The 25,481-nt window shown below is 33.9% G+C and overlaps 5 protein-coding genes and 1 long non-coding RNA gene across 6 annotated transcripts in view; 3 read left to right on the forward strand and 3 right to left on the reverse strand.

Annotated features, from left to right (window-relative positions):
• Positions 1-6,048: 6,048 nt before the first annotated feature.
• On the reverse strand, positions 6,049-8,306 carry LOC105139797 (probable 6-phosphogluconolactonase 4, chloroplastic). The gene is made up of 3 exons (XM_011046405.1): positions 7,855-8,306; positions 7,390-7,525; positions 6,049-6,717 (listed from the first exon to the last, which is right to left on the reverse strand). The coding sequence occupies exons 1-3, from the start codon at positions 8,016-8,018 to the stop codon at positions 6,247-6,249; spliced, it is 771 nt and encodes a 256-aa protein (XP_011044707.1). The 5' UTR covers positions 8,019-8,306; the 3' UTR covers positions 6,049-6,246.
• Positions 8,307-11,316: 3,010 nt separating this feature from the next.
• LOC105139800 (uncharacterized) lies at positions 11,317-12,630 on the forward strand. Its single transcript, XR_845047.1, has 3 exons — positions 11,317-11,390; positions 11,567-11,569; positions 12,331-12,630. It is a non-coding gene; the product is annotated as an uncharacterized LOC105139800 (long non-coding RNA).
• LOC105139798 (probable 6-phosphogluconolactonase 5, chloroplastic) lies at positions 12,522-14,368 on the reverse strand. The gene is made up of 3 exons (XM_011046406.1): positions 13,934-14,368; positions 13,682-13,817; positions 12,522-13,208 (listed from the first exon to the last, which is right to left on the reverse strand). The coding sequence occupies exons 1-3, from the start codon at positions 14,284-14,286 to the stop codon at positions 12,744-12,746; spliced, it is 954 nt and encodes a 317-aa protein (XP_011044708.1). The 5' UTR covers positions 14,287-14,368; the 3' UTR covers positions 12,522-12,743.
• A 1,075-nt stretch (positions 14,369-15,443) lies between these two features.
• Positions 15,444-17,658, forward strand: LOC105139801 (ubiquitin-60S ribosomal protein L40). Its single transcript, XM_011046408.1, has 4 exons — positions 15,444-15,759; positions 16,741-16,843; positions 17,170-17,236; positions 17,350-17,658. The coding sequence occupies exons 1-4, from the start codon at positions 15,570-15,572 to the stop codon at positions 17,374-17,376; spliced, it is 387 nt and encodes a 128-aa protein (XP_011044710.1). The 5' UTR covers positions 15,444-15,569; the 3' UTR covers positions 17,377-17,658.
• A 3,576-nt stretch (positions 17,659-21,234) lies between these two features.
• Positions 21,235-22,637, forward strand: LOC105139833 (NAC domain-containing protein 21/22-like). The gene is made up of 4 exons (XM_011046440.1): positions 21,235-21,334; positions 21,635-21,912; positions 21,994-22,057; positions 22,420-22,637. The coding sequence occupies exons 1-4, from the start codon at positions 21,235-21,237 to the stop codon at positions 22,635-22,637; spliced, it is 660 nt and encodes a 219-aa protein (XP_011044742.1).
• An 805-nt stretch (positions 22,638-23,442) lies between these two features.
• Positions 23,443-25,481, reverse strand: part of PLR1 (NAD(P)-linked oxidoreductase superfamily protein) — a 2,860-nt gene continuing 821 nt past the window's right edge. The window contains 7 exon segments of the mRNA XM_011046409.1: positions 23,443-23,567; positions 23,570-23,627; positions 24,067-24,160; positions 24,256-24,407; positions 24,525-24,626; positions 25,063-25,186; positions 25,336-25,426. Coding sequence (XP_011044711.1) covers positions 23,443-23,567; positions 23,570-23,627; positions 24,067-24,160; positions 24,256-24,407; positions 24,525-24,626; positions 25,063-25,186; positions 25,336-25,426 — 746 coding nt within the window.

Genomic DNA, 25,481 nt, shown 5'->3' on the forward strand with positions numbered 1-25,481 from the left:
TAGGGCAAATTAACATTCTCATGACTATAAATATCCAAGTTCTCCAAGTCAACCTCGAGGATTTGATGATTGGAAATTGCATACCTTGATCGTAGCTTGTGAAGTAAGATTAAGGTGGAGCCTGTAATCTCAACGAAGTATATATTCAAGTAAAAAAGTCAATTGATTTGACAAGGATGAATCAACAGGGTGGCTACCGTGTGTGGAGATCGCCTTGCCTGTGTGAAGAGATGCTGGTGGGTTGAAGAAGAACTTTCAGAGAGTCTTTTCCTCCCAAGATCCATGTCAATGGAGCCATGCTTGATTTTTCCAGTAAATTCTAAAGAGGTTGCGCATTGATTTATATCAAAACAATTTACCTGCTGTAATCACTAATTTCATAGACTTGATGATTGTTCATCACAAAAACTACTCCTGTGAAATATTATAGAATTATAGTGGTCTCTAAAAATTCTGAAAACATTGCAAAAACCCTCCTTTTAATCCAAGATATCCTTAATATTATATCTGATATTATTATAACTTTTATTACTTGTTTGTTTTTATGTTTCAAAGGAACTTTTGAAAAAATTAAATTATTTTTTATTTTTATTTTAAATTAATATTTTTTATGTTTTGAAATTATTTTAATATATGTTAATATTAAAAATAATTTTTAAAAAATAAAAAATATTATTTTAATATATTTTTAAATAAAAAATACTTTAAAAAATAATGATAACCATGCTCTCGAACAACTATTTAAAGTTGCTATTTAGAAAAATAAGTTAAAAAAACTATAATTTATATATTTTTTTAACCAAGTTTTGAGTCGATTATTAATGTTAAGGTACTAAAATGCACACCACACAACACAAACAAACAAAGATCGAAGATATTCCGAGTATTAAATGAAGTTTTTTTATAACAATTTAGAATTTTAAGTGATTATTATAGTCTTATAATAGTTCAAGAAGTTATGGTAATTTACTCTATGAATAATATGGTTGGTCTCGTCAGGTATACCAGATATTTCTCTGAACGAAAAATCACGTGTAAGAGTTTGGTAAAACCATAAATTCTGGGCATTTCAGTAGTGTTAATGTGCTCACCATTATTGCATATGTACAATTAATGCAATGTTTCACTTGTTTTATGTTCCACTAGTAAATAAAAAGGAAACAAAAAAATACTCTTTTCCCACTTGAGTACCTTCTTCAACGTTGTTGTCTCAGCTTGAAATTCACAGATCTTTGCTTGAAACTCAAGTTATAACTTTGTTTTTTGTAGTTTTTTTTTTTTTTTTACTGAAAAAGTCAATGATGAGGATGAGTAAAGTTGAAGATGGGATTAAGTAATCTAGCCCATTTACTAATTACCATCATCAAACCCTAAGGCCACACCAGCAACAGTGATATGTCTTCAACATGGAAGGAAAAATTACAGTGTTTGCAGCAGCATGCCCCATTTGCCATTCTGATTTCCACAGTGCTAATTAGCATGATCGTGGACGCCTCTGTCAACTGAAAAACAAAGGGTCAAATGCGATCAAATTGGATTTGATTAGACAATGATCATGATTATGTCTTGATAATGGATTGCCCCTGGACAGTGATCATGATCAAGTTTGCTTTGCTGTCTTCCTCAGAAAAGAAAAAAAAAAGAAAAGGAAGAGAAGAAGCGTTTGCTTTTGATTCGGCTAGCGTGTTTGTGCTAAAACTAGCTTGGTCAAAAGTTCTGTAGAGGAGGAACAATATTTTTGTGCTAGAATTTTATTTTTTATTTTTGATTAAGGTGGGTATCTGGTTAGTTTATACGTACTACAACTAATTTTATAATTCATTGAATATCTTACAAATTTGGTAAGTAAATAAGGTATCACAGAAGTGACAAACATATCGTATAAAAAAGAATCTAGTAAAGACATAAAGAGAAACATCTTCCAACTCTATTTTCATTAGAACTCAAAGAAGGAAAGAGAATTTTTTGATATGGCTAGAGCTTGATCCATGCTAGCTCAAACACTGAAGACAGGGCTCATCTCACCTCGGGTTGTGGAGTAAATTATTTGAATTATCTAGAATATTCATAAAAAAACCTAGTTTAAAAGTAACCGAATGGAATGGTGTTTTGAAATTTATTGGATAATTTTGGTTGGAAAATTTAAATAAATTAGTTTGCCTGTTTCAGATTTTAAAAATAAAAAATCCAAAACGAGGCAAAAAATAAAAAAAAAATATTTATTTCTTGTTATTATAGTCTTATTTTTTATTATATTATCACGTTATTGAAAATTTAATTCGATTATTGAATTTAACTTTTAAAAAAATATAACTACCTGTTATTTTTCAAGTTAAAAAAGTTTAGCCCGACCGTCCGCACACCATTAATCCAGTGAACTTCTAATTAATACGGATCATTACTATAGATTTAATAAATTTAAAACTAAAATGACCCAACACCGTAAATTCCAAACAATGAAAAACCAGATGTAGCAGCCAGAAAGAATCCATGTACAAGCCACAGTGGGTTTTGCATCTCGCACTGCCCTTGGCTGGCTGGTGCTGCAAACACCATCCATTTGTTAGCTAGTAAAAACGAACCTTGATTGCTTCCCTAGCCTAGCCTAGCCTATAACCAGAAATCCATGGAACTCAGCTTGTAGATGAGGAAACCGAGGGAAAAGGGAACGTAAGGGGGTCAACAAAATCACGCGCAGTGATTTTGTACAAAATAAAGTATAAAAAAAAAAAGAGAGAAGAACAAAACGAAAATAAAGTAGATAGGAGACTAGACGGCAACGGAAGTGTAGATGACAACGATTTTTAACGTGAGTGTCATTGTTACTTGGTTTTGGAAGTCATACCTAACATACTACTGCATTTTCTTAATTTCATGTTTTAATATCTCATATATTTTCAATTATATCCTTCCATTTGAAACCATCTTCTTAAAAGGCATGGAATGGGGGGTCGAGTTGAGGAGTGTTCAATGCTTTAGGGATTGGATTGAAAAGGAGTTTAGTTTAGGGATCTAAGTGGGAGTTGGTGGATAGTTATGGGACTAAATTGAGGTATCCCTTTTGTTGTCCATAAGAAATTCAACTGGGGTTGAAAGCTAATTATGAATTTGAGACTGACTGAAGCGATGATGGCGAAACTAGGAGGGGCAAAGGGACTGTAGGTAGATAGCTTTTCTTTTCTTTTCTCTTCTTTTTCACCCTTTAACTTTTACTTTCTTTACATTCTGGACCTCGAAAAAGACGTCGAAATGCAGAAGAAGGGAAATGATCAATCACACGAGCATGTGCAGGCACAGGCAGCAGGCAATTGCAGACAAAAACATGAACATGAAAAAAATCTCTTGCATGCATGGATGGAGATAACCTCTGCCCCCACATGGACGTTATGGATCATCTTTAACACTGTGCATCGAAGGCCGGGCCTTGAACCTATCAAGCATTGTGCCCTACACCTTCAACCTTTTGTCAATCATGAAAGAGATTCAAGAGAATAAATGGGCTCCAATTTCCATGAGACAATGACAACACCCTCTGAGGGTGTCCCGTAAACCATGCTCACTTATGATCCAATGTTTTCTTCTTTTTTTTTTTCTTTTTTTTTTTGTCTATAATGTCTGTTGTCAAGTTATAAGTTGTCTGCAGAAAGGTTTTGTTTGTTTGTGCGGTGATTAATGGTTCTTTTTATGTTTGGTCACTCACCAACGCATACCACGGTTTTGCATGTACAACTAAAATCTTTCTACAGAATTTAGTAAAGAACTAAATGCCATGTCCGTGCGATCTACGGACATGTGACATATTTATATATTATCGTGAGTTTATAAAAAAAATTATTTTAAAAAAATTATTATAATTCATAGTATTAACCATATTAATATTAAAAAAAATAAAATTAGTAAAGCTAATTTTTAAAAAAAAATTATAAAAAACAAAGAGAAAAAATCAAGTAGAAAAACACGATAGCAATCTATAGTATTTTATGAGTAAATCTAAAATTGTAATTTTTAATCAGTTTAATAATAAAAATAATAAAATCAATAAAAATAATTTTTAAAAAATCATGTGAAGAAACGCTATAGTAATTCTTAACTAACTTAATATAAAAAAAAATAAAATCGACAAAAAAATTCTAGAAAAACAATTATAAAAAAAAGAACAAAACCATGTATAGGAAATACTGTAGCAATCAATAGTGTTTTAAATAAAAAAGCTACAAAACTAAATTCTCAACCAGCTCAATATTAAAAAAAAAATCAAAACAATTCTAAGAAAAACAACACAAAAAAATAAATGAAAAGAAGAAGAAGAAAAATTTAGGAAAAAAAAGAAAAAAACTGAAAAAAAGACATGTGGGGAAAGTTCAAGTTAAATTCTTAATCAGCTCAATATTAAAATCATTTAGGAAAATATTGTAGCAATTTATAGTGTTTTGTGAAGAAATATACAATTATAATTCTCAAATAGCTCAATATTAACAAAATACAATCAACAAAGAAAATTTTGGAAAATATCACAAAAAAAACAAAAGGAAAAAAAAAACATGCAAGAAAAAACTGTAATAATCTATAATATTTCATGAGAAAATCTACAGTTGTAATTTTCAATCAGCTCAATATTAAAAATAATGAAATCAATAAATATAATTTTTTAAAAAACATCATAACAAAAAAAATCATGCTGAGAAATATTGCAGCAATCAACGGTATTTTAAAGAAAAAACTGCAAAGCTAATTTTTCAACTAGTTCAGTATAAAAAAAAATAAATTTGATAAAAATAATTTAAAAAAATTGATAAAAAAAACATGTGGGGAAACACTTTTACAAGGAAAAAATCATGTGGAGAAACACTGCAATAATTCACAGTGTTTTAAAGAACTACAAAACTAAATTCTCAATTAGTTTAATATAAAAAAATTATTATAAAAACCATGTGGAGAAACACTGTAGTAATCCACGGTATTTAAAAAAAATAAAAAACTAAAATTTCAACCATCTTAATAAAAAAACATAAAAAATAATTCTGAAAAAACAAACAAAAAGAAGAAAATAAAACAAAAAAAATGATAATTTTTGGAAAAATAAAAAAACAAACACATGTGGAAAAAGCTAAAGCTAAATTTCCAACCAGTTCAATATTAAAAAATAAATTCAACAAAGAATTAAAAAAAATAACATATGGGGAAACATTACAGCAAAACAAAAATCATGTGAGGAGAACACTATAGCAATTCAAAATATTTTTCTTAAAAAAACCATGAAACTAAATTCTCAACTAACTTAATATAAAAAAATAAAATTGATAATGAATATTTTGAAAAAAAATCATAAAAAAAATAATTATGTATAGAAATATTGTAGCAATTCATAATGTTTTTTTTTAAATTACATATTTAAATTCTCAACCAGTTCAATATTTAGAAAATTTAATAAAGATAATTTTGAAAAATAAAAAAATAAAAAAAAATTAATTTCAAGAAAAAAAACATGTGAGAAAAGTTATAATATTTTTTTTATATCTTTTAAAATATTAATTAATAAATTATAATTTGTATTTTAGGGTATAATAATTTTTATGATTGTGACTTGAAAATATAGATTGAAAATCGCACAAACAAAACCACCACATCGGGGGCGATGGTGGCTCTGCCATGCTAGTCGGCAGCTGTGCATAGGCACTAGCTAGCTATCTTGTAAACCATTCTTTAATGGCTTTGGTTCAATCTTTAATACTGAACAGGCAAGAATCCTGAAGGACTTTCCCGTTCAAATATATTAGTATCTCGGCGGTCTCGTTGCAATCAGCAGTGATGGGTCTATGCATAAACAGAATCGGATGCTGATCAGTTCCAAAAAGAAGCAATGCATGCTACAAAATCGTCTCCCTCCCGAGCTTAGTGCATTGCAGAAATCTTAAAATGGGCATATGAACAATCACTGTAAAAGAGCAAAATGGTAATCTTGAATTCGTTAGGGAGGAAAAGGAATCGGATGAATGCCCGCAAATGGAGAAAAGGCAAGAAAAATGAGAACTAGAGAAGATTTTTTTGGCCAAAAACACATCAAGCTAGCTTCGAACGATATTTCATTTTTTTTTTTAATTAAGGCCACCAAGAAGGCATCCCCAGTACTGTTCCTCAACAGTTACTGAGATTATATTACAATAGCCATTTGTAAACATACTGATCACAGTCAACGAAGCATACACAAGATGCTAGTCTTATTGTAAATAAAGCTAGGGAATCATTTCACTCCTGCAGCTTTGAAGCTGCAACTTTGTCCAAAAACCACCTCAATTCTTCTTCTGGTGTCACCCTCTGAACAGGCAGCAATTCGGGATTTTCAGTCTTTCCCAATGCTTTGTAAACCGCATCAACTTCACCAGGACCGCATACCACCATGGCTATATATGCAGATGAATTGATGACAGGAAAGGTAAAGGTAATTCTCTGTGGAGGTAGTTTTGGTGAGTCCATAATGTGAGTAACCCATTTCACATTTTCCTCGAGAAGTTGATGCCCAGGGAACAGAGAAGCTACATGTCCATCCGGACCCATCCCCAGAAGCATGAGATCAAACTTTGGGAATCCAGTCACTGATGATTTGGCTAACACCCCAGTATCAACCAAATGCTTGAGAACGGTTTGGTAATCCTCAGCTGCACCTTCAGCTGACAGGGCATCATTGATGGCGTAAACCTGACCGGCGGGGATCGGTACCTACGAAAAACCGGGAAGAAGTCAGGGTTTTTCGGTTTAAAAACGGCTGGAACCAGCAACATTAGAAGTGGAATAAGCATGAAGAATACTCTGTGCCTTTATGGTTTTATCTACCACCCTTTCAACATCAACTACATAAAAATTGAAGGACTCTGCGCCTTCGAGATATCGCTGTTACTGTACTCGTAAAAATTAGAAAGTTCTCTCTCGTACGCACCAGAAGAAATCGATGATGATAACATCACAGCTGAAGAACATTCATGAAAACGAGCAATAACAATCATTCCAATTCAGCTTCAACCAGTTCCATAACAAGATTAATCCACTTTAACAAGGCCATTTTTCAAAATTATTTGACTGATTAAATATTTGTGTTCACTTATCAATCATCATTATTTCTCTTCTTTCTGCAAGATAACTAAAACAATAACCAGACAAGCCTTTCCCCTTTCATTCAATATCCCCATTTTAGATTGTTTCCTTGGGACTTTTTCTGTAAACAAATTTGCCTTTACTTTTGCAAAACCAAGAGTTATAACATGGAAGCTCATTCATCACAATATTCACATTGATGCCTCAGTTAATATTTAGGCAACACCATCAAATGTATGATCACTGAATCCACAGCAAAATGTTATTAAATTTGAGAGAAAACCAGCAAAATGTTATTACCTTAGAGAGAAAACCATCAAAGGCAAGTTTATAGTTACTGTCAACATGATTCCTAGGAACAACTCTCTCATCCACCCAGAAAACATGCCATTTTGACCACTCGACCGAATCAACATAAGGCGGCTCTGTCAATTTCCTGAAAACAAAAATCCCAACCCATTAAACACCATCATCAGCCAAGATTTAAAAAAACTTCAAACCCACCAGTCACCAGCAAGCTAGATCAAATTCCACTCACACATGAAATCGCATGAATTAAAATTCTCAGAAATCCCCTAATCCTAACATTAAATCCTAGTCCTTTGACTGTACTACTTAGCGTTGGTGCACCGAAACTAGCTCTCACGAAAAAACTAGATCGCATATATTCAAAGAGGCACAAAGGGTGCTCAGCTGTTCAACTTCAACATTTCCAGCAGTATTCCAGATAAGAATATGATCAAATCAAATTGACCAGTAACTAACCTGATGCTGTCAATGAGATAACCTCCAGACAAAACAACAGTGAAAGACCCTCTCTCTTTAGCAAATTTAGCCGACAAATCGGCAACATATTTGGCCAAGGAAACAGCCACATCCTGTTCCGTGTCAGACACCTTCACCACCTTCTTGTTATTCTGATCAGCCATGAATGATGATGATGAAGACTTTGTTTTGCAGCAGCAGACAAATCTCTTGAACAGTTGAACTCTGTACCAGTAACCAGAGAAACAGTCCTGTGCTTATTGGTTTCTTGGAAAGAAATACAACGTGGGGTTTTGTGATTATAATGGGAATATTTTAACGAGGCTTTTGTCTGAAGAATGTGGAGAAAGTTTTTGATGAGGTTGCCACCATGGAACCACGTGGTGCCTGTTTTTAGCACTAGCCGTCGAACTTGGATCAATGGTTGAATCTTCTTATTAACAAGACAGGACCAAAAAATTACAGGGTCTGGTCTTACATTCTTGAACGTTGAAACATTTTGGCCAAAAATGTATCAATGGCAGACATTTATGATTAAGATCTTCTTTTTTTGTAAAAATCTATGATATAATTTTTTAGTGAGATTATTTGTAATGATTATCCATGTCTATGTTTATATTAAAAAAATTATTGTTAATAATTGTTAAAAAGTTTCTAACCCGATCTTATGTTGAGAAAATTCTTGCACTATATGATAGTGTTCTTTTTTCTTTTTTACTATAATAGTAAAAAACCTCGTGATTTTTTTGAAAAACTCCTTTGAAATTGGCATACAATTTAAATATATTAAATGATATATAGGTTTGTGAAGAAGTTATAGAATTCTTTTTTTCTTCAAGAATTGATGTGTTTTATTAAAAATAAATAAATACAGAAAATAATTCACATTTATTAAATATTAAACACATGTTTATTGAGAAAATATTAAAAAATTGTTTTAAAAAACACGTATTTTGGTTAAAATCTTTATTGTGAAGAAGCTGAAGATATATATATTGAATTAAAATTATTAATGAAATGACATGTTTTATTAAAAAAATTAAACTAATTTATATTTATTAAAAATTAAACATTGAGAAAACTTTAAAAGGAATTTCGAAGTTTTGAAATAGTATTTAAAACTTATGTAGTTGAAAACAACACCCTTTTTCATTGAAGGATATATATATATATATAAAAAAAAAACCCTTGAAATGATTCCAAAATATTTTAAAGACTCATAATTTAAATATTATGTAGATATCTAACTAAATATCAAATAGATCAATTGATACTAAAATGACTTATAAATAGCATGCAAATTATTTAAAAATATATATTAAAAATATTTTTTTAATTTTTAATATTAACATAACAAAATTTTCAAAAAATATTAATTTAATATATTTTTAAAAAAATATACTTTTTGAAAACATATAAAAACAAAAATCAAATTATGCCTTTCACATCCGACATATAGATGAATGACACATCAAGTAAGAAAAAGTTTAGATATATCACATTTTCAAAATGCCACTGATAGAAATTGAATTTAAGACCTTCAAAACAATTACTTTTCATCATCATTGTAAGGATATTATTACAGACACATTCGCTGTCTGAATTGATGGGTGAACTCATTTGATGAGTAACGTGTTTATTTGTGCGTTGAATTGTGTTTTTTAAAATTTTTTTATTTTTGCAATATTAAATTAATATTTTTTTATTGTTTGGATACACTAATATTAAAAATAAATAAAAAATATTATTTTAATATATTTTCTTATAAAAAATACATTAAAAATACTCAATAACTACGTCACTTTGGATATTTCCTCATGTTCCAGTATCCAATTCACTCATGAACACCTGGAAGGACTTGGTTGTTATGAAATTTTTCAGAGTCTGAAAACAACTCTTTAAGATCTAAATAGATGAGAATATTTCGTTTTTTTCCATGGTTGTTTACAGTTCTAATTCAAAGCACATCAAATTTGAAATGTAACAGAGATGCCTCTTGCTTAATCCAATCTCTTTGTTTCTTCGTTTTGATGAAATTTCTCTGTTTTATCCATGGTCAACCTGTAGATAAGCAGTGCGTATGCAGTGCGTCTGCGAATTCTCTTCCCCGGCGGCCAACAACCTTGAATCTTCTCTTCTTTCATCCATTGTAATTCAGGTCAAACCTCTTCTGTTCTACTATCAGCTTTGGCTGCAACAACGAAGTACCAAACCCTTGTGTTGGTATAAAATAAGAATCATAATTCTGGAATTTTAACATAACCATCAATAAATTATAATAATTTTATTTATTTGTATGATAAAGTTATTCTCGGACAAGCTTTCAGATACCGAGAATGCTGTCAGTTCTGCAGTTGGCCACGTTTCCAAATGAAGCATATATCCCTCAAGCTATCCACATCCAAATTGAAGCATTCACACTTCTTCGAGTCTTCCCTGGAAGCACGAATCTTGAGAGGATGTAGAAGATGTAGAATGAGGCGTAAAGCTAATAGTGATACTTGAAGAACAAGAATAAATGAAAATCACGCATATAAAGCAAAAGTACAGAGAATAGTGATACTTGAAGAACAGGAATAAATGAAAATCACGCATATAAAGCATAAGCACAGAAATAGCATCAACCAACAGGGCATCTATATAGTTGCATATTCATCACCGTTCTTTGTTTCACTTGAATGCAACCGTGGAAAAATGACTTCAAACTTGACCTAAAAAAATAACAGCGACTCTCCCGAGATAATAATAATAATGGTATAAGAAAGAGAAAAATGAAGCATAAAAAAGATAAAGAGAATGAAGCATGAAGTGTGAAGCTGATTACCAACAAAGATAAAGCACGTAGCTACCACAACCGACAAGACAAATCACTAAAAATAGATAGCAGAGGACATTGTCACAGCTTAATCTTCGTGGACACCAAGCTCAGAAATTGAAGGCACATCCACGTTTCTTCAACAGATTTTCAATAATCCTTCAACCATATCCAAAAGAATGTCAATCAAGATACTAAAAATCCTAAGCAAAAGAAACAGCTGTCGAGATGTAACAGTAGACGAATGAACATGCAACTAGCACTATCACTTGCTCACAATACTAAGACGTTTTCACTTCTACAGCTTTGAAGGCGCATCCTTGCCTAAAAATCACTTTAATTCCCCTTCAAGTTAAACATTTGTACAGGCAGCACAATTCCCCATGCTGTTTGCACTGCACCAGCTTTACTAGCATTGCACACAGCAAGGGCAATGTATGAAGATGAGTTGCTGACTGGGAAGGTAAAGTAATTCTCTGGAGGTGGTTCTGGTGAGTCTTTAATGTGAGAAACCCATTTCTGATTTTCTTTGAGAAGTGGATTCCTAGGGAAAAGTGAAGCTACATGTCAAACTTTGGGAAACCACTCACTGATGATTTGTCTTCACCCCAGCATTAACCAAGTGTTTGAGACAGGTTTCATGACTGTCAGCAGTCAGCTGCTTGCTCGGCTGACAGTGCATTGTTGATGGCACACACGTTTCCAGTGAGAATTCTTACCTGTTGAAAATTTAAAAGTTTACCTAGTTGAAGGACATAAAATAGCATGATAAGTCTTAATATTCGCAAAGAAAAGGACATATGCTCCCAAATTAAAACACAAACACCATGTTTTGTGAGTCAGTTACTTGGACATATAAGTCTCAACAAGAGATTAAGATTGTTATGGTGATAAAAGGAAGTTCTCTCATATCCATAACAAAAGAAACAAACCTGCCTCAATTTTCAATATATTTACTTTCAACATCAAAATATTAGCATTAACAATGATTAAAATTCCAACATCAATCAGAGGCAGCTTCAATTTTTAAGGGTTCCATTTGGTGCGCTGGAAGATAGATTTATAAGACCATTTTTACTTTCATGTCAGAATCTTTTCATAGTTTTTCCATTTGTCAGAGGAACACCTCTCCATTGTCCAATACTTTAATGTCAAACAAATAATTCCCTGAAAACATGACTTTTCTAGACTACCCAGCACACTCAACTGGAGCCTACAAAGAAATCATTCAAAATGGCAACAGACATCTGTCCAGACATGAAGCAGACAATTCCCAATTGAAAAGATTAAAATCCTAAGCCTAAGAACAAGGTAACTTGAAGAAATGATCACGTGACATGAATTGATAATATCAACATTATCTTTCATGTACACAGACCATGTTATTACTAAAAAAGAACGAGATATCTCTTTGAGAGAACCATCAAAAGCAAGTTTGTAGTTAATGCCAACATTATCTTTAGGAAGACCTCTCTCATCCACCCAGAACATATGCCATTTGACATATTCATTGAATCCATAAAAGGTGATTCCACTATCATCCTAAATCGAACAAAAGATTACAATAAACCAACAAGAACCCATCATCATCAATTCCATGCAAGCAAAAAATGATAGAATTTTACAAATTTAATTAAGTGGGAGAGAGCGACAGACCTGAGTGACTTAATTAGAGAACCAGAAATCTAATCCTCAAGAATGAAATGCCAGGATTTGCCTTGAGAATAAAATGCCATGGCCTCTGGCTCTTTCTGCATAGAGAGGTATTTATCAGGAAAAGAATTATTAGAACTCAACAGAAACTATAGAATCAACAAGTTCAATAATAAAAATCTGTGAAATACAAGCATGATTTTATCAGCAAAAACAATTCTCTTTAAAAAGCTGCTTAACAACATTCCATACAATGTAAGTCTTTTGATTGACCAAGTACAAGAAGAAAATCCCCACTAATCCAAAACTATCACTGAGATTACAACAACGAGTAGCACATCTACTGATCAACAACACAGCAGAAACAATCATGCAGCTCGTGACTCTTATTTGTTGAACTCATAAAGTTACATTTGCTCTCCTACAGCTTTGAAGCTGCATCTTTGTCCAAAAACCACTTCAACTCCCCTTCAGATGAAACCATTTGAACAGGAAACACCTCAGAGTTTTGAATCTTTCCCAATGCTGTCTGCACTATGCTAGCTTTACCAGCACCGCACACCACAAGAGCAATATATGCAGATGAGTTGATGACAGGGAAGGTAAAGGTAATTCTCTGTGGGGGTGGTTTTGGAGAATCTGTGATGTGAGTAACCCACTTCTGGTTTTCCTTGAGGAGTGGATGGCCAGGGAACAGAGAGGCTACATGTCCATCTGGACCCATTCCCACAAGCATGAGATCAAACTTTGGGAACCCGCTCAATGAAGATATATTTATCACACCAGTATGAACCAGATGTTTGAGACGAGTTTCATAATCATCCGCAGCACCCTCAGAAGACAGGGCATCGTTGATGACATGAACATTACCAGGGGGTATTGGTACCTGAAAAAAATTAAGGACAGAAAAGGCTTATCTGATTAAAGTAGGACATAAACTAGCATCAAAAGTCTGATATCCATGACAGAAAGTAACTAGATTTGCAAGAGCATTCGCACTTTCATGATCAGATACTTTCAGCATTTCTCCATTTGGTGGAATACCTTTTTCCAATGTCTAATAATATAATGTAAAACAAATAATAAAAAACATGACTTTTCTAGACTTCACAGAAAAATCATTTGGGCCACCTAAATGATCTACTCATATTTCTAAACTTATGATAAAAAAAACAGAAATGACACCATTCAAACTGACAATAGGGAATCAAACCATCATCAATAATTTCATATGGGAAGATCATAATACTAAGAACAACATGACTTGAAGAGTGACCACATAACATGAACTGATGATAACAATGTAATGTTTTCAGCCAAAAGACCACAATGTTACAAAACAAATAAAAATAAATGTACCTTTGAGAGGAAACCATCAAAAGCAAGTTTGTAGTTACTGTCTGGATGATCTTTGGGAACAACTCTCTCATCCACCCAAAACACTTGCCATTTTGACCAATCTATTGAATCCACATAAGGTGCCTCCACCAATTTCCTGAACCCCGCAATAAAATCACAAACCATTAAGAACCCATCATCATCAATCCATTAATGAACATCAAATTTATGAACTTGACTGGTTTAATCAAGTAAGACTACAGTGACAAATACCTAAGGGACTTAATGAGAGAACCACCAGATACAACAACAGTGAAAGCCCCTTTTTCTTTAGCAAACTTATCAGATAAATCAGCAGTGTATTTTGCAAGAGACACAGCCAAATCCTCCTCCGTATCAAACACCTCCACTACCTTCTTGTTACTCTGATCAATGGTGGTGATCCCAGAAGAAGCCATGGATGACGCCCTTGTTGTTGTTCTTTTTGATATCTTTAAAGAAGAACTGATAGAGAGTTTCTTAAAATAAACGGATACCTGTGGTGGTGGGGTTATAGAAATGGAGGAGGGTCTGCAAAATTTTGGCAGGGAAGTGGGGAAGGTGAGAGATGAAGAAGCAGTAGCCATGGAAAGTGTGAGTGATTTATTTCAGCCGTTAGATTGTTTGAAGCACTTGGATTCTCTGATGATCTGGATTGATGGTAGGTGAAGTATAGAGCTTGGGATTTTGGGTTTTTTCTTTGATGAGGTGGCGTTTCAAGCTATGCGGAGAGAGGTACACGTGTATCATTGCAATGTGTGGGTCTCGCTGTGAGAGTTTGGAAAGCTGCGACTAGTTGTTTCTTGTCCACACATAAATTGTATCCATCCAGTCAAACGTGAAGTATAAGGTCTACATCAGCAAATTTAATTGACGAGGAGCTATATGAAACATTCAGAATAGTTGAGGGACCAACTAAAAAAGGTAATTTTACCCTGGGTTTTTGATGAGGTGGACAGACCATGCTGAGGAAAGCAAAAGCGGGCCGCAAGGTTCGGGTCCCATGAAGAGAGTTTTCTGTAGCTGTGATTTTTATTTTTATTTTTCAATCTTTTCTCACTTGCCTAACCTAAACGAGTTTTATTTTAAACTATTTTTGGCATTGCTTGACTAACCAGGAACCATACCAGTTGACTTGCGGTTTAGCTGGCTCGGTTTAAATAAAATCGAATTTTAATTACTGAAAACTAAGAAATTAAATAATATTATTTTAAATAAAAATAATAAATCTAGATCGAACAATAATCTGCTTGTTGTTCAGATAACTCTAATAATTCAAATTATAAATCAAGCTAAGATTTGTATGGAATTTAATAAAAATTATATCTCACTTGCATAGAAAAATATCTCTTTTAATTATATCAAAGAAAAAAATAATTTATGATTTTTATACCTTAGTGTTTTTATTTAAAGTAATTACTTTTATACTTTTTAACAAAAAAATATATTAATCCCTGGCTTAAATATATGAGAAATATTTTTCACAAGAATTAATTCTAAATATAGAAATATTTTGATACCTACCTCTACATTTTTTCCAGTGACCATCCAAATAAACAATGGGAAAGAAAATCTCACATTTGTTGATATTATTTACTCAAAAAATTTAAAATTTAAAATTAATATATATATATATATATATTAAAAAATTAAATTAACCAATGCCTATCCAAAAACTGAGATCTGCATGAATTAACTAAACTCTGATGGCATCATCATGACATTAGAAAAATGAGGCCTATTCTCGTTCGGCATACCACAATCCTAAAATACAAACACCACCTCAAAACCGAAGTGAAACCCTAGCTGCCACTGACCGTCACACTATATAAAGAAAGCAGGCTCTCACGGTGGCCTCACATTTGACAGGATGCAGATCTTTGTGAAAACCCTGACTGGCAAGACCATAACTCTTGAGGTCGAATCTAGTGATACTATTGACAATGTCAAAGCCAAAATCCAGGACAAGGAAGGGATTCCTCCTGATCAGCAGAGACTGATCTTTGCTGGGAAGCAGCTGGAAGATGGCCGTACCCTTGCTGATTACAATATCCAGAAGGGTTAGTTTCTTGAATAACAATTTTACTTTTTTTTTGTTGGGTTTAGTTGAAAAGTTGGAATTTTATTCTCGTTGAGTTCTTGCTCCTGCTCAATTATGGTAAAGTTAAAGTTTTGTGATTCAAGGGCTGATTTAGCAGTAGATTAGTTGTTTTCATGGCCATATTTTGGAGAGTTTTAATGGTAAAAGATGAAGTTTTACAATTATAGACCCCGTAGTCCTTGCCGTAAATGATGGATGCTGGGCGCTGTGCGTATCGACCCGTGCAGTGCTTTAGCTAACGCGTTAAGTATCCCTCCTGGGTAGTACGTTCGCAAGAATGAAACTCAAAGGAATTGACTGGGGCACGCACAAGCAGTGGAGTATGTGGTTTAATTCGATGCAACGTGAAGAATCTTACCAGGTGTTGACATACCGGGAATCCTCTTGCAAGAGAGGGGTGCCTTTGGGAACGCTGAATCTTTGCTGAAAATTTAATTGAAAATAAACAATAGTCAATTTGATTTTTTCATTTACCTTTAAATGAAAGGTTTGCAATTCAAAGAGTGGGTTTTTGTTGAATAATTATAGCTATGATGATTGTATTGTATGGAATCTTAATGATAAAAAGAAAGGTTTATAGTTTTGCTAAAAAAACATTCAAACTTTTAGATGGGCTTGGTGTTTTTATTAATTTGGCTTCTGGCTTGTTTTGAATTATGTTTAAATGAACCTTTTGTGATTCAAAAGTATAACTCTGCTGATTTATTATAATTTTCATGGTCATATCATAGAAAATCTTAAGCATTGGCTGAAAAAAGTTACCTGTCAAATAACATTGCATTATATAGATATATGTGAAATACTACGGTAAAAAGCTTTACATTGCAATATTTAGATGTGAAATATTGTGATAAAAAGCTTTTAACTTGGTGGATTTTTCTTCCTAGACCAATCAAATGAATGTGAATACGGTCCTGAATTGGATATTTGTTTTGTGCAGAGTCAACACTGCATCTGGTTCTGAGGCTTCGTGGTGGCATTATTGAGCCATCTTTGATGGCATTGGCCAGGAAATATAACCAGGAAAAGATGATTTGCCGCAAGTAAGTTAAATTTTCCTAAAACTCTTCATTTGTTTCTGCCCTAACGATGTTGATCAATAGCTAGAAGTTCTTATGCTCATCTAAACCATTTCCCATTTAAGGTACCTAACACCTTGAATGCTTTTAAGTAGTGAACAAGCTGGTAAAAATTTCATAAGAAGTTCAGTGCATCTTTACTACTATCAGGCATGCAGCATGTTAAGCAGTTGTGATATTGAATGTCTTGGCCTCAAAATTTTATGTTTATCTGCGGATATGTGTAATGCACATCGTGTTATGTGGTGATAAGAGGCATAATTCTGACTGTTGAATAATGTGCTGTACAGATGTTATGCACGCCTGCATCCTCGTGCTGTCAACTGCAGGAAGAAGAAGTGTGGCCACAGCAACCAGGTAAATCATCTCAGCACGTCAATTGCCTTTGATGTTTATATTTTAGTATTATACAGCTTTACATGTGTTATTTTCAAAATATTTAACACCCATTATCTCGTTTTATCTTGCAGTTGAGGCCAAAGAAGAAGATTAAGTAGACTATTGATCAGGAGGCGTGGTTACTGCATTTCCTATTAGGTTTTTGGATGTTTGTCTTCGATTATGTTGGTATCAAATATTTTTCTTGTTAGGGTTGAAGACTTTCATGTTATTTGGTTTTAGAATACTTTGTACTGTGATCTTTATTTCGAATGCGTGATCCAAACTTCACACAAATCTTTTTTAGATAACGTGGCAGATATCACTTAATCTGATTAAAAGGGTATATTCTGTTGAAGTGGTGTGTTTATAGAAAATGAAATTTAGGTGACTTGACCTTGCAGCTACTTGGTCCTTGAGATCTGAGCTTCATCAGAAAATGATAGTTTTGTAGTTACCATGCTCGCACCAGCAGCTTTGTCTATCTCAGTTTTCATATTTTCATGTTTGTATCCGTTATATATAACTTGTTTGTCAAAGTGATTTAAATTATTTTTTGCTTAGAAGAAACTTTAAATTGATATTTTTAGGTGTTTTTTGTCTAAATGTATTGATGTTGGAAATGAAAAAAATAAAACTTGAAAAAAACATCATTCGTCCAAGTTTGCGATTAATGCTACTTCAGATTCGATGCACTTTCTCATTGTTGACAACAGAGGAGGTATCTTCGAGAAGAAATAGATTGGTTCATTGTTTCGGCCTGGAATACGATTAATCCAGCATTCCAGACCCGCCGTGCAAAACCTGTGGTGTTATGGTAATGACAAGCTAAATTTAAAGTTCCATTGAAGGGCTTTTGCACTGGATAAAATCTTTTTAGAAAAAATAAGATTTTCATGAGACTAATCTTGAGCCGCAAATGTTGTTAATGTAGAAAGTCTCAAAATCAGAACTAGACCAACTCCACTGTATAGATTTTCTTAAAAAAAATAAAATTATGGGCATGTAAGTTCAAAACTAGACCAGCTACTCCTAGATCACTCGTCTTCTCGAACTATACGAGGGAACTGCTGTATTCATGGGATTTCTTGTGTTCACACAATGTTACGCATGAATTTCTTCAGCAATAAGGTCCATTGATTTTCAATTGATTGCTGTTCATCTTTATTTCTTCTATTGTAAATGCATGTTGACGAGCGTGTTTCCTATGGTCTATCTCACTTTCCGAAGCAACTTAATTGAACTTTACAATGCATCTCATTCTCTGTGTTTCATTGAGCTTGAAGTTTTGCTGTTGGTGCTCTTCTCCTCTGTTTCAATGGGCACATAACGCTTTCCTGTTTTCAGATTTTAACATAATTGGCTGAGTTTCATGAGGATACATCCTTTTCTGACTTCCGCACCTGCCGTTTTTCTCATCTTGAGGAGACTCACTTTGGTATTTGATCGTCCTTGGATTCAATTTTATTCTCTGAAAGTTGATTTATACTGACAAACTACACTTCACAAAAGGATTTGTGCCCAACCTGAACCTAAAAGTTTAAGGTGATAGATGAAGCTACATGAAGGAATTATATTATTCTTCAGGAAGACTTGTGGACATTCCATCTACGCTTGAGGTGTGATGATTTGTTAATGTGCACAACTGCACATACCTGTGCTAGAGAAACTCTCAGGTTGAAGAAAATAAATCTCACATCTCAGATCCATAGTAAGTTCTACAAGTAACACATGAAGCATTCATGGTGCTCTATTCGTGCAAAGTTTTTCGACTTGTGACTTCCTCAAAGCTCATTAATGCTTCATGAACATGTAGTCTTCTGTGACATTTGCAGAAGATGGTCTTCGTGCTTGCGTCTGCATTGTAAGCAGTCAAATGGTATGCCGCAAATATCCTGTGCGTACCTGCTGCATTGCCTCACAGAATTCCGGCCAGCTAGTGCTGTTGTTCAGTATGAAGAATTTTAAACTTCTTTCTGGACTTGACAGATTTGGTATGAGTAGAGCAGTCTCCCATCAGGTGGCTGTAGTTGTGCAAATAAATATGTAAAATGCAAACTCTAAAAAATGTTAGAAAAACTAGTCGCCCAGGTCTTCTGTCCTCGTGGGTTGTAAGAATCTAGAGCCTGAGCCACACTGGAGACCTGGCAACCCGAGACAGACTGCAGACCAGGCAGATTTGCCCCAGAAACTAAAGGTACATTGCATGTTTTGAGTCTCAACTTTACTTGAGCATGCTGTGAAGAAAGGAGTGAGGATTTCAAGATAAATCCATCTAGTCTACAATATGAAAATCACATCTTATCTTTTTTTTCCTGTTTTGTTCCCGGAAACAGCCTACTTTAATTGAATAAGATAGAGTCAGATTCACAGGCATTTAAGTTCTTCGAAATCTGAATCACTAGTGCTGTTTTCCACATTTATGATTGAATCCTCGTGCACAGGAAGAAGCACAAAAGACAATAAGAAGCACCCAAAAAAAAAAAACACAATTTTATGAACGAAAAGGGTTACAACTCTAAATTCGTAGTTGTATTCTCTAAAATAAAGTCTAATCAAGCTTTATTTTTTATGAGGTTTCCAATTTCTTTAAATAGATATAAAATTGAATTCTAATAGGTAATAGAATCAAAATTATAAAATATTGTGGTAGTTTTCGTGGTTGCAACTTGAAAAAAATTGTTTTATAAAAAATATTTTTTTGTTGAGGTTGAATGGCATTGTGGTAGTTTTGGTTAAAACTATGATTGAAATTGAGATTGAATAAAAAATAGTTTAATATGTTTGGTTATAATTTTAAAAAATATATATTAATATTGATGGTTTTAATTTAAATATTGTAAATTTAACTATTGTTATTACATCATAAAATATATAATACTTTATATAAAATATTTTTTAATGTTCTATTAAACTATCTACAATTACATCACATATGAAATACATCCAACAAAAACTATAATTTTTTTAATTTCTTAAGCGCACAATAACATCATATAAAATATAATTAGAAATAAAATTAGAATTGTGATCAAATTGTACAAATGTTACGTCATCAAGCAATCTCCATTTAATTTATGTAGTGTCATTGAATGATATTAAACACTAGTTTTTCAAATAAAACACAATTAAAAAATAAAAAAATAATTTTTTTTAATTTTATCGAGTCATACCTAGTTCAATGCATTTTAAACTTTGGACTGGATCCGGTCTCACCAAAACAGTAAAAGCATATTCCACTGTTCAATGAACTTCGTCTGTGGAAGAAGTAGCAAGGAGCTACTTTCCTTCCCTCTGTGTCTCAAACATAAATTATCATGAGACCCATGAATAATAAACTTTTTTTTTATTATTATCAAACATGTTACAGATATATTTTAAATAAAACATAGACACGATATTCCAAACAAACACAATCTAAAAAAATAACAAAAAAACTCAAACCAAACAAATATAGAAAAAAATTGTCTAGCAGATGGCCCAACAAAGCACGCTTGCATGGAACTGGATCTTAAGAACATCTCGTAAAAACTTAAGCATAATTTAATTCAATAGTAGAATAGAAAATTATAGGATTTTTTTAACTACTATGCTAGTCTAGCGCGAGTAGACTTTGTCTTGAGTTCATTCTTTTCCTACAAGTTTATAAATCATCTCTGGTTTATACACCACATCTGTTGATAACATATCCATATAATCCTTTAACAACATCAAATCCTTGTTAGCACTGGTTGAGTTTTAATAGGAAAAGCACTGATTGAGTTTTAATAGGAAAAATACTGATTCAATTTCCAATCTCTCTCTCTCTCTCTCTCTCTCTCTATATATATATATATATATATATATATATATAAACACACACACACACACACACACACTACCGTACCATGCACAAATCAATATCTCCATTGACTAGCATTTCAGTTTTTCTAATTAGAATTACAGTTGTTCTCTATACAATTTGTCTAAATATCACTATGGCCAGTGGTGCACAAGCTTCGAATGTGCCTACTGGCTACAGATTTAGCCCTAACGATGATGATCTAATTGTTCATTATTTGAAGAAAAAATCTTTGGGTCAGCAACTTCCGGCTGATGCTATCCCCACCACTGATGTATATGCATGATACCACTTGTTTCCACTGTTAATTAGTTGCAACATCGGCATTGTGGCAGCCGAATCTTAGGAATGGAAATCGAATAATTTCCAGAAGAAGAAGGGATCACAATGACTCTTCTGAGGTCATCTAGTCGAAATACATAAATATTAGGCCATCCACGAGATCCTAATACAATTCATCAAAACCTCCTGCATCAAGCACGAATAAAGTCTACATTATTTGTATTACTTAAAAATCGAACTTTTGTAATTACTAGACGATTTTAAAGGCGGGGTGGCCAACGAGTGGTTTTTCTTTTCGACTAGGAGCGAGGACGCTGACATTATCTTAACAGAGAATGGCTACTATGCGGTTGACCCCGAAGGCACAGCCCCGATCGCATGGAAGGATAAAATTGTTGGTTATGTAAAGACTCTGAATTTCTATCAAGGAAGCCCACCCAATGGATCTGAAACTGATTGGATGGTAGAAGAATTCAGCGTTAATGCTGAGTTTGTTCCAATTAACAAAGATGACCATAGCACTCAAGAAAAGGTGATGTGATTCACATCAATGCATATGTTTTAGGAATCACACTTTGTCTCATGATACTTTATGTTGTTGATGTTCAAAAAGCCAACCTTGTTGTATGCAAAATTTCTCGAGTACAAACAGAACATGAATGGGATAAGCAGTTCAAGTAAGAAGAAGAAACGAAGAAGCACAAGAGAGGAGAATCTGGAATCCCAGCAAGCTTGTTAAATGAAGGCTCTCTAATTAGTTTAGGAACATCCTTACATCTCGTTTTATGATTAGTTTTCGATTACATAGGTCTAAAGCCAGCAATTCCCATGTCCGATTTAAAGAAACTGTTGTGCTTTTCATGTCATCAACCTTTTTTTTTTTTTTTTTGCTTAGCTAGGTAGGAAAGTGTTTGATTAATCTCTGGATGGACAGACCATCATCCTGTCTGCAAGCATTGATTATTGGCAAACAGATGGCATTTCATACACAAGTTACAACTAGAACTTTGGCTCTTGGTGCTCTTCTCCTTCGTTTCAGCGGGCACTTGGAGCTTTCCTGTTACAACATTCCAACATGATTTTCTGAGTTTCATAGCGACGCATCCTTTCCTATTTCTCAGTAGCATAGGCATTGAAAGTTTCTCTACTCCTGAGCATGTGTGTGGAGGAGGTACTCGGGCATTCGGTCAATCCAATTTGGCCTCTGAAAGTGCATTTATACTGAAGCTATATTTCATAGACCGGAGGACATGTTGACAGGAAGAAACTGGAGGCATGTAGACTCTTTGAAACTGCCAGTTAGTCTTGTATCCTTGATACTACAGTAAAATCACTATGTCCTCTTTCAAATTTTATTGCTCCTGGTAGTTTTCTGTTCCTCAGTGGCATTCAATTACTAGATTGGGCCTGAGCACTCTGCGGAATTCAACAACTTGGCTACTAGGCCAGATTCTTGAAGTGTGAGCTCATTCAGAGACATCATTGGTTTTTATATACCAAACCATCTCCTCATTACCCTGTAACTTTGGTTCATCTCCATTCAAAAATTTCCAGCATATCCCAAATCCTTGATGTCGAGGCAACTGAAGCAGTCTCGCATTCAGATTTCAGATAACTGGAAATTGTAGGGATTATAACGATTTCTCTCAAAATATGTGCTCCGGAATGAATTGGTCAATCTTCTATCGACTACTAAAAGATACATGTTCATTGGAAATACAGAAGATCACTGAGACTAACAAATCTTGTTCAATTGTAATTATCAACATCAACATCGTCTAATGAGGGATAAAGGTCAAGCAGGAGATGCAACTTCTTGTTTTTTCTCCATTTAGTCTCTTTGCAACCCATGTCAACGTTCCCTCATGTTTTGAATACTAATAACAGAGGATTTCTACCTGGTTTTCAACTTCTGCCTTGTCCATGCCTTCAATTCTTGTCACAGGGACTTCCAGTACATAGATTTCTTTATCCCCAAGTCATCTGTGGTTACTCATGATTTGGTCAATAGAACTCCTTTTAAGGAAAATTTAAACAAAAGTAGTGAGTTTCGATACAATGCTTACCTTGTCTGAAAAATGTTTTGGATCATTTTCTGAGGGGACTCACTTGCTGCATATTCCAACTGAAGCAACTCGTCTGAACTCAAGCGCCAACCAAGGGCACCCAAGTTTTCCTCAGCTTGTTTACTGTCTTGATTCCAGGAATTGGAATAGCACCTTTGCAGATGCACCAGTTTATAGCGACCTGCTAACATAATATCCTAAATCAGTAACATATTGTTGCCTTGGAATGTCAGCCACTTAAAGCCAGATGAACTCAACTGACTCAAAAACATCTGGAACTACATTACATGCCTGATATAAGAGACTTAAGAGGCATTGGTTACTTAAATAAGCAGCTTGTGGATCGCCCTCTTATCCCATAATTTTTTTTTTCATTTGTGCTCTCAATAACATGTGCACTGCTGAAACTTGAAAACAAAGCGAGATTATCTTGCTTTATTAATGCATTGGAATCTGGCCTTCTCTGAACTAAAGAAGTTCCTGTTTCGTAAATCTGCATAGATATTATTCTCTACCCATAGTTTACTCACTTATGGTCTTTCAGACAAGAAACAGGTCCAGGAATGTAAACTTTTCAATAGGCACAATCAAGAAGCAGTCACTAAAAATTTGAACTTCACCTGTGATAGAGTTTTATCCCTTCTCTGTGCAATTTCTCCTAGGGAATTCAACAAAGGTTCCAGTCCTGGAAGAATTTGCCTGAATAAGAAGGCCCTACAGAAGAAAAGATCACTATTATGGGACAAGCAGTCAATAAGCAACCTCCTCTTATCACACATTTAAAGTAGCAAGTTCTCAAATCTCATTACCGAGGCCCAAGTGGAAGTTTGGATGATGTATATTTCCCGGTAAGCATTCCGAGACCTAAAGGACTGTAAGCAATCAAACGGATTCCCAGAGAATCACAAACCTTCTTGATCTCCATCTGATCTTTTCCCATGCTTAGCAAAGAAAATTGTACCTAGTGGTTGGTTTCGTGTCAATATGAGATTGATGGTGCTAGATATAGCTGAAAAAATTGCTGTTTATGCAGCTAACCTGCTCTGCTAATGTCATGACATATTGTGCATGTAAATACCTGTGCTGAGCAAAGGGGCACTCCACGGGCTTTAAGGTAATCATGGATCTTTATGAGCTGCTTTGGGCCATAATTGCTCACTCCAACAGCACGAACTAAACCCTAAATAACACCTTGCGTGAGTTTAACCATATGGATTTATAAAGGAAATCTCAACAGATTAAGAAATTATATTGAGACTTGTGTATATAAAAAAACCAAAGAAAGGAATAAATGATTACTTAATGTTGATGAAGATGGGTAAAAAAGAAAGAAGGATAACATTGTTATCATCTCGTTTTTAGATTTTGAGCAGTAAAAAAGCACGTTGATTCTTCAGAGAAGTTGTTTCGCAAATATTGGTTCTTGAATGAAAATAAACACATGAATGTTTATGCATATCGTGTGATAATTACTAGTAATGTTTATGTCTTGCATATGGACTAAAAAACATTTACTTCAATATTATTCAGAATTCAACTGCGATCCTGGACAGGTTCTTGCAAGTCAACACGCATTTCTACTAGCTGAAATCCCTTTGAAAATAAGTAATGGTAACCTGCTCATACATTGCAACTAAACCATCCCAGAGAGCTAACTCTTGTAGAGGAGCATAGTTTGCAGTAGACCAGTGTAATTGACCTATGCCTATCTGCTCAACTTGCAGCCTTTCCAGCGACGCCCTGAAAAACCATTCAAATCCATTTCAGTTCATATTGAAAATGATAAAGCTATGTGCCTTCAGGGCAGCATACAGTCAAGTTTTTGTAGGAAAAAAATGAGAAAGCACGCACTGCATGAGACAGAAAACAGAATAGTTAGAGATGTTTACTTGCAAGCTTTCACAAACAGCCCCGGTGTCAGACGCCACGGGTATGCTGCAAACTTTGTAGCAATCACAATGTCATTTCGCATCTGTTTTCCTGAGAATTAGGGCATGAATGAACTTAGTGACAACCAAAACACATTCTTTCCCTC

Source organism: Populus euphratica, unplaced genomic scaffold (assembly GCF_000495115.2).
Source record: "Populus euphratica unplaced genomic scaffold, PopEup_1.0 scaffold97.1, whole genome shotgun sequence".
NCBI lineage: Eukaryota > Viridiplantae > Streptophyta > Magnoliopsida > Malpighiales > Salicaceae > Populus > Populus euphratica.